At 36.9% G+C, this 9,933-nt stretch overlaps 1 protein-coding gene across 1 annotated transcript in view; it reads left to right on the forward strand.

Annotated features, from left to right (window-relative positions):
- Nucleotides 1-9,933, forward strand: part of PKHD1L1 (polycystic kidney and hepatic disease 1 (autosomal recessive)-like 1) — a 121,894-nt gene that overhangs the window by 99,186 nt on the left and 12,775 nt on the right. Inside the window, exons 62-69 of the mRNA XM_015566133.1 lie at nt 2,278-2,426; nt 2,508-2,630; nt 3,440-3,551; nt 3,632-3,748; nt 4,282-4,447; nt 6,558-6,790; nt 6,985-7,152; nt 9,280-9,437. Coding sequence (XP_015421619.1) covers nt 2,278-2,426; nt 2,508-2,630; nt 3,440-3,551; nt 3,632-3,748; nt 4,282-4,447; nt 6,558-6,790; nt 6,985-7,152; nt 9,280-9,437 — 1,226 coding nt within the window. The remainder of the gene's footprint in view (nt 1-2,277; nt 2,427-2,507; nt 2,631-3,439; nt 3,552-3,631; nt 3,749-4,281; nt 4,448-6,557; nt 6,791-6,984; nt 7,153-9,279; nt 9,438-9,933) is intronic.

Raw genomic sequence — 9,933 nt, forward strand, 5'->3', positions numbered from 1 at the left:
GGAAACAGGAATTTACACATTGCTGCTTGAAGGACAAAACTATGTAACCCACAGAGGGAATCTGGCAATAGCTACCACAGTGATAAAGGCATTTACCCTTGTTCAGCGCTTCTGCTCTGGTAATATAACTAACAGTTGCCTCTGTAAGAAAAAGCATTTGTAAACAAGGCTATTCATCACAGCGTTTTGTGTACTAGCAGAAACCTGAAAGCTACCTGTGTCCAATAACCGTGGGCTCTTAAACGAAGCCCAACATTGAACACCAGGCCCCTCTCAAAGAACAAAAAAGATACATACCACATATTGATATGGGGATTCTAAAGTGATAAAAAGAAAATTTCAGAACGGTATACATGATACTGTTTTGTGTGTATGTTTTGTGGGGAAAAGGGAAGAAAATAAGAACATATGTGTTATGTGTGGTTACATAAAGAAACACAAAGTGTAAAAACAGAGACATAGAAATTGAGTGGGAACATGATCACTGGTGACTTATTATTGTCTAACTATTTACAACCTCTTGATTTTTCAACTAAGTAAAAGAATGATCAGATCCAAAAAGTGAAAGAAATAATAGAACTTAAGGCTTTGTCTCCTAAGAAACTTACTTAGTTAAAGGTAATGGGATTTTTCCACTGAAAAATTTATATTCCTTCTACAGTTTTTTCTAAGCATAGTTATTTTCAATATTCTTTAAATCAGCATTTTTTGTATAAATTCAAAACTTATTGGGCTTATGCTAATTTTATTCTTGTGCAAGATACCTTTTGAAGGGATAAACCTACTTAACTTATTTTTTGATATATGCTCTTATTAAATATTTTAGTTCCCAATAGCTTTAAGTAGCTTTTCTTTGACTTAAAAAGTAAATATATGCAATTTCTCTATAACTTCTTTGAAGTGTTGTGCGGTTTTTTGAAAATCAAAACATGACCTGTGAATATGAATATATACTAATATGTGAAATCATGTCATGAATTTTTTACTGACTATATTGATATTCCTAAATAATTGAGAGTGTCTATAGGAGTTTTTAGGTTTCAAGCATTGAAACATGAAACATCACAGAGAAATTCAGAGTTTAAGTTCCTGGAATGGGACATCAACCTATCAAATTCATCTCCCAGACAGTGAGCAGCTAGGATGCTGGGAAGGGAGAAACCCTGCTTGCCCACGAGTTACCTTGTGTGGAAACAACAAAGGCACATGCAGACAGCTTCTTATGAGGAAAACAAAATTGAACCCTGGGAAACCATCCTCAGAATGTCCATCTCAAAGGACTAGGAAAAATGGAAAAGCAATAGAAGATAAGATGAAGTCAGATCCTCGGGGACTAAGTATAATTTAGGGGTGGCTCTGCTCTTTAGAGGAAATCTGCAAATTTATTCATGGTGAGGAAGGTTATTGAGGTTACTGATCTGATTTGGAGGTACATAAAATTTTCATTAAAATCTACATCAATTATCCTGCATATTAATTATGAATATAGTGTCCATTTATTGAGGCTTTTTCATTTCATTTTGAAACAACCCTGACAGATGCTTGATTTTTTTATATATATATATAAGGAAACCAAAGTCCAACGAAGTTGAATAACTTTGCAAACATCATGAATAGATTAATTCAACAAATATTTAATGAATAGCTACCTCTGCATTACCCTCTAAGCTCCAGGAATATGGCGGCAGTGAGCTTCTGTCATGAAGCTTATATTATAGGAAGAGACAAGATGGATGTCATAATAAAGTCAAATAAGTCATAATATCAAGTGAAGAAAAGTTCTAATTGCTATGCAAAGTGACTGCGGTGCTACTTTGGATCAGGTGGTCAGAAAAAGCTGCCTAAAGAAGTAATATTTAACTTGAAAATGGGATGACCAATACAAAGGTCTGCAGGGGAAGCGTTTTACAGACAGCAGTGGTGCCATTGTGTTTCAAGTTCAGCCTTATTTCAACCCAATTGCATGCTCTTTCTAATGAAATTCGTGTTCAGTTTTATCAGATACAATAAGTTAAGGGTGCTAACACTAAACCAAACTTTTGCAAATGAGCATACAATTATTCTAAATAACAGTAACGGGACAATTTAGATGAGAATAAACACCAAGTAGAGTAAATCATAAATGACTGAACCATGAAAATATTTGTTCATCTTGTTAAAATTTACGTCAAAATTCTATATTGAATTTTTTAAAAGAATTTGAGCTTTGACACTGCTTACAAAACTATATGACATGATTTATAATCTTAATGATCTCATTTTGTGTTTCCATCCAAGGTCTGTCTAACCGCCTGGACAAGTGGTCTGACAATGAGGCCCATGGGGGTTTATATGGCATCTACATGAACCAGGACGGCCTTCCTGGGTGTTCTCTCATACGGGGATTTACCATTTGGATGTGCTGGGATTATGGAATTTATTTTCAGGTAAGTTGATAGAAGATCATGACTGTTTGTTTTCTTTTATGATTGTGTTTTGTACTATGTAAACTACAAATTGTATTACAGACCACAGAGAGCGTGTATATCCATAATGTGACCCTGGTTGATAATGGAATGGCCATTTCTTCAATGATTTATATGCCAGCTGCCATATCTCACCAAATTTCCAATAAAACAGTGCAAATTAAGGTAAGACATGAATACAGCCACATGAGAAGAGTGAACTTATTGGAGGATTAATATAAGTAACCTCCTTGACTTCTACCCCAGCTAGCCCAAACCTCCCACCTTTGCTCTCATTGACTTCTCCTAGGAAGCTTTCCATACTTCCCTTTGCTCCCCAGTTCCTTCACCTCTTCTTCTTTTTTTTTTTTATCCTCACCTGAAGATATTTTTCCATTGATTTTTAGAGAGAGGGAAAGACAGAAATATCAATTTCTAATATCAAGAGAAACACATTGATTGGTTGCCTCCTGCATGCGCCCCCAGGTGGTGGGGGTAGGAGCCTGCAACCGAGGTATGTGCCCTTGACTGGAATTGAACCCGAGACCCTTCAGTCCACAGGCCCACGCTCTATTCACTGAGCCAAACCGGCCAGGGCCCCTCACCTCTTCTTGATTATCACCTGCTAACTTTGCCCCAGTTAGTTACATTTTCATTCCTTCTATGAATTTTTTCCTGAAGCAGCTTAGGTAGCTTAAGTCACTCCCTCCTCTTCTTGTTCCTATTGTGTCCTGGACATAATGTATATCTAGAAACAGAACATGTCATTATATATAATTGTCTACATATCCATCTTCCCTTTGCCACTTTGAGTCATCCCACTCTGGGAAGAAATCACACCTTTTTCATCTGGGTTTAATGATCCATTTCTGTATGATCCATTTCTGAAACATATAGATTGTATTTTGCAACAGTGCAATTCAGTATTACCAATTATTGTGTTTTCTCTTAGCAGTAGCTATCATTAAAGCTGTATTGTTTGAATTTTTTCACAGAGCTCATTAATTGTTGGAAGTAGCCCTGAATTCAATTGCTCTGATCTCCTAACAAATGATGATCCCAATATTGAACTTTCTGCTGCCCATCGGAGTTCTAGACCTCCACCAGGTAGAAAATTAGGAATTTTAATTTTGGTGTTCATATGAGTGCACTTTCAAATTTCATCAACTGCCTTCTTTTTATGAAAGGAGGGAGAAGCGGGATTTGTTGGCCCACCTTTGCTTCAGCACATAACATGGCACCCCGGAAGCCTCACGCGGGGATCATGAGTTACAACGCCATCAGTGGCCTTTTGGAAGTTTCAGGCAAGTTTAAACATAGTCCTTGACACATCTCAAGTAAGTGCTATAAAGAGTACATAGAGTATAACTAATAATGTTTAATTGTTAGTTAAAAAAATGATTTAAATGAATGTGTATATGAATCTGCTCAATATGACAAGAAAATAAATCAGAGTCCATTTCAAGAATGGAGTAATGGGGCTGATTGAGCTAGGCTTATTAACATGCTAAAACTCACAGAGTTCCCTAGAGCACCAGGAGAGTGAGCCCTAACATGCAAGCACTTTTTAGATCTGCTAGTACCACAATGGCCCTTGTCCCATTGGCCAAAACAAGTTACATGGCCAAGCGCAGAGAAATATGGAAATGTCTACTCAGTGGTGTTGATATAGGGAGACAACCATCTACCACATATGGTGGTGGATTCATCTTCCACGTAAGGAAAGACTTCATGTTCAAGGTAGTATTAAATTATGTGTTTGCTGGAATGTATATGAAATGCAACTGTACCACTTCCTCTATAGAAAGTAATTATTTTTCTATTATGTACATTTCAGGTTCAACATTTGTTGGATTCAAGAATGTTTGTTCGGGTGAAACTAATGTGATATTCATGACTAACCCTTTAAATGAGGATTTACAGCATCCAATCCATGTGAAGAACATACAGCTGGTTGACACTGTTGAAAAAGCAAAAATATTTATACATAGGCCTGATATAAGGTAAAATATATGAAAACCCAGTTTTCTTCCTCTCTTCATAGGTCTCCATTGCCTTTCCCCTGCCATAGAGCTGGGAAAGTTGCTATGTTAAAATAACTGTGGTTTTTTTTTATCAGCATTATGAAAATTAAGACTAATGCATCAGTGTTTTCAATTCAGTTGAATATATGTATATTCTCTTATACTGTTTTTTCCATGCATTATATTTATTTCATTAATTTTTTAGAGAGAGAGAAAACGGGGAGAGAGAGAGAACATCAATTTGTTGTTCCACTTATTTTATGCATTCATTGGTTGCTGCTTGTATGTGCCCTAGTCAGAGATTAAACCCACAACCTTGGTGTATTGGGATGATGCTCTAACCAACTGACCTACCCGGCCAGGGCTCCAGGCATTGTCAATAACACTCTCATTAAACATAAGAGACAGAAATGCAGTTAGAAGTGTGCTGTACATAAGTATCTCTCCATTTGGAACGAGTGACATTTCTAACATTTCTTTGATTTTCATTAACTTTTTTGTTTCCCGTTGCTCTCCAAGTGTCTTACCTGATGCACTCCAACATTTTGTTGGAAATTAAATGTCTGTCCTTATAATCACTGTGACTGAGAGCATGTGGAAACTCAGAACAGTGATTTTTCAGTCGCAAAGGTCAGGTGGTGTCAGAATATTTGTAGAAGCTGAACCACCTCCATTCTAAGTCTTAAAAGAATATAGTCAATAACTGCTACTGTTCATAAGAGCTGCAGACTAGGAATTTAGGTGTAAGGCAGCAGGGGAGGTAAGAAATTTTCTATTAGAGATCTTTGTCCGTTTTCAGTATAAGGAAAAGACAAGGACAAATGCTGTCAGACATCTCTTCAGAGAAATGCAATGTTTCATAAATAGCTTGACTTCATCTGATCTGTTTTGATGATAGCCCCGCAGCTTTTCTCTGTGGCTGCTCTCCTTCCCCTTGAGAGGATTCCCTCAATCACTGACTTGAACAAAAGTCCACATCTCAGCCTGTTCCTTTGGAAGCTGAAATCAGACAGAGGCCCCAAGCTGCAGTATGAGTGCCACTAGGCAGCTACCCACGGACTTGTTTACAAAACAATGTATAGTACATTGCAAATTGAGCAGCTTTTTTATTATAACCAATTAACAATCCACACTCCAGGTGGCCCAGGATGAAAGAAGAATACCATCCGTGGTTGAACTGCATTGTGAGTTCTTAGTATTTCATCTCTTACAGTTTGGGTGCCTACAGAATGCTTACTAAAATGTGCAGCATAAAAACCATAATTCAAGTACATCTGTTTGCATTTTCATAGGCGAAAGTCTATGAGAATAAATACTAAATCTGCAGTTTGTGATGATTCTAAGAGATAAAGATAAGAAGGTGAAGGGGACTGAATTTTTACCAAGTACCTAGATGATTTCATAGTAAGCATATAATACTTTTATAATATTTAAAGACCCATTAAAAAAAGAGAAGGAAAGGAAAAAATAATATTTTCCTGCCAGCACAGGAATTTTTTTTTAAATATATTTTATTGATTTTTTACAGAGAGGAAGGGAGAGAGATAGAGAGCCAGAAACATCGATGAGAGAGAAACATCGATCAGCTGCCTCTGGCACGTCTCCCACTAGGGATGTGCCCGCAACCCAGGTACATGCCCTTGACCGGAATCGAACCTGGGGCCCTTCAGTCCGCAGGCCGACGCTCTATCCACTGAGCCAAACCGGTTTTGGCCAGCACAGGAATTTTTTATGTCCTGAACAGTAATGTTAGTACATCATGAGCTATTGACAAATATGAAATTTATTATTCAAGAAAATATGAAACAACAAAATGGAATTCTAATTTTATATCCCACAGGTATAACTTGTCCTTTTGAAATGTTAATGAATTCATAATAGACCAACTCAACACAATGGAAAACAGATATCACTACAATGCACAGTACATATGCTACTGGGTCCTACTTTAAATCCTGTCTGAAAAGATAAGATTCAATCAATCAAATTTTTTTGGATGCTCTCTTATCAAATACTCAAGTATACTCAAATGCTCCCTAAAAATAGGGAGGAACACTAAGTATTCATACATTTGACCTTTTCTCCACAGGAAGGTGAATCCATCTGATTGTGTAGACATGGTTTGTGATGCCAAAAGAAAATCTTTTCTCAGAGATTTGGATGGCTCCTTTCTGGGGAATTCTGGTTCAGTAATACCTCAATCAGAATATGAATGGAATGGAAATAGCCAATTTGGAATTGGAGACTACAGAATTCCAAAGGTTATGCTCACATTCCCAAATGGAAGTAGAATTCCTGTCACTGAGAAAGCACCTTATAAAGGTTTGTTGGATATATTCTGTTAGTTCTCAAACTTGTGAAACAAGATATTATCTTTTCTTTTTAATTGCTGATGTACTCAACCAATAATGTATTTTCTACTTAGAAATGTTATATAACAAGGAAAAGATAGTATGTGGATGCTTTTGCAAAGAGATTTCTTTTCATTGCTAAAACATATATACCTATGTTTCTAGGAATTATTAGAGATTCAACCTGTAGATACATTCCAGAATGGCAGAGCTATCGGTGCTTTGGGCTGGAATATGCAATGATGGTCATTGAAAGCCTGGATTCTGACACAGAAACTCGAAGACTCTCACCTGTGGCTATAGTGACCAGTGGTTATGTAGATCTCATTAATGGTAAGTGTTCAATGTCAACAAGCTAGGATTACACAAAGCATTCACTATTTAGTGCATGCATAGAGACATCTCATAAATTATTATCACATAAAACTAGCAAACATCTGTGCCTCCCATTTGTAAGAAAGATCTATGTATAAGAGAGATACTTGACTCTTCAGCAGTTTCCCGTATTAGAAAGCCAGAGCAGTGATTCAAAATTGAGCACTAGAAGAAGAAAGAGAGGGAAGTTATTTGTTGAGTGATCTTCATACTTATAACATAAATATTTTTAAGAAAAAGTTGGCCTGAGTGTCTCCAAAATGACAATTTGCCTCTTATAAATTAAAAAAAAATGATAATGAAACTGAACAACCAATGGGTCTGGGCTGCCCGTCACTACTTGAGCCAATTAAGCAGAGACAAGGTTGAATTATATATGAGTGTTTATTCTAATACTGCCAGCAGTATGGGAGAGCAGCAGGTCATCCATGAAAATCTTCTCTACCCCTCCCCATAAGCCAGCTGCTGATATTGGGTAGGACAAAGATTACACGGGGAAGTAGGAATTACAGGTCTAGGAAAGTGGGCAAGGTTTCAGGTTACAGGCATTGCAGGCTGGGTGAGGGTTGCAAAGGGCAGGGGCCTCCAGGACTAGATTGTTTCAGCAACAAGGTCTTTAATCTTTCCATGATGACAGGCAGTTCTTAGAAAAGGAGAATGGACTACATTCATTCTAAGGTTAACTCCCATGTCCCAGGGTGTACAACTCTCAGCCAGGTTAGAATGTGCTTTCTCTAATCAGAACAGAACAATCCTAGTTAACAGAGCATGACTAATATTTCTTACAACTATAGCTAGTCCCCACTATTCTATTTCTGCCCCTAACAATAATATATTATTTGGAATACTTGAGAACAAATATTCTCAGCCTACTCATTTTTTATCTTCATGAATCCTTAGAAGACTTAATCTTGAAATGATGTGTTTTGTTTTCATTTCTGAAATGAAATTTGAGATACACTGGACTAGGTGGCTTTTGTCACTCTAAATTTTTCATTTTATATGTAGAAATTTCTTTCTGTTTGTTTAAAACCCCACAAAGAAGGTTTATTTAAAGGAAGGATTTATATTTTGGATGCTAAGGGAAAGTTTATGTTCTGCTTGAGTTGCAGAAGTTTATATTGATTTAAAATTTGATTGAAGTCAGTTATAAATATTTATGATAAGTTCAAGTAAGCCAGGAAATTGAGCAATGCTAATGAATAAATACATGAAGAAAATTCATCATTCCATACCTCACTCAATGTTTATCCTAGCCACTGTAAATTCTGAAGTGAAATAGAGAAGTTGGCTACAAAAGTCATGGCATACCTGTTCTAGAAAGGTCTAGATTCAGGTAGAGAAGCATCCACTGTCTTTTGGCTTTCTAGAGAGTTTATTGGAGTGTCATTTCTCAGATTGCTTCAGTTCATTAATGATGTTGACCTTCCAATACTACCTATAATCACACTCTTTAACAAAAATGTATTAAAATAAAAGTGGAGGGCAAAGAATAAAAAACATACTTAAGAGTTTTTTGAATTTACAAATTAACTGATGAACATATGAGTATAAGAAAGAGTTAATGAATCAATGGTTCAGACATAGAAATATACCTGTTTCTAGGTACAGTACAGGCTCTATTTTTAACAACTTAACTCTGTTACAGCATATTTCTCAGCGGAGTCTGAGAAAGTTGGTTCCCCACCCAAACTCACATTGGATAGGTAGGAGAAAGGATGAAGCATTTTCTTCCTTACTATGTGGCCTGAGCTTAAATATGATTATTAAAGTAGAGAACCATGCAAATCTAGTATTTCTTCATTGACTTTCTAGTACAGATCCTCAATACATTAGTTTGCCTGTCTTAACTTGGGCAGTGTAAAATTATGGTAAGTGAGAGGAGTTGCTTCCCTGCCTTCCTATTTAAGCCAAGGAGTGAAAAATAGCTTCGATCTCTGGATAGATAGATGGATGGATGGATGGATAAAGGATGTAAATGCCAAACTTCATCACTGCCATTTATTTTTAGTGCAATTGCTTGTCACATGTTGCACTGATGACATTCATCATAGGAAACATGAATGTCATTTCCTGTGGATTTAGGCCCACAGGATCATGGTTGGTGTGCCGGATACTCCTGCCAGAGGAGACTGTCCCTGTTTCACAGCATCGTGGCCCTGAACAAATCTTACGAAGTGTACTTCACTGGCACCAGTCCTCAGAATCTTCGACTGATGTTGCTTAACGTGAAGCATGACAAGGTAAGGCAAGATGGAAATAACTGCTTAAGAGTTATTGGTGTGAATTACTTATATTTCTATCTGCTAAGGACTTTATCTCCTCCCCTGTTCTCTTGCACATCGTCAGCCATAGCTTCTTTTCAAGGATCATCAGGGCACTACCAAGAATACTGTTAGCCCAGATAGTTTCATCAGCCTGAGAGCACATAAGAATACCAAACCCCTCGCCCCCGTATGCACTTGATTCATATATGAGGCATGACACTAGGGCCTATGATTTGTGTGACTAGGAAGGAAACCTGAATTTTTACATAAAAAATAGTGCACATCCAAAATGGTCACTGGGATTATATATTTATTCTTCCATGCTGTTATTATTTATATGTGTCAGAAATATACCTTTGGACTTTAGGATCACAGCACATTATCTAAAATATCATCATTAATGTCAGATCTTTCCTATAAACAATGCAGCTGAGGTGATTAAACTTATATATACTATGTCAGTGGGAAAGAG

The sequence above is a fragment of the Myotis davidii genome, unplaced genomic scaffold (genome assembly GCF_000327345.1).
Source record: "Myotis davidii unplaced genomic scaffold, ASM32734v1 scaffold1012, whole genome shotgun sequence".
In the NCBI taxonomy this organism is placed as follows: domain Eukaryota; kingdom Metazoa; phylum Chordata; class Mammalia; order Chiroptera; family Vespertilionidae; genus Myotis; species Myotis davidii.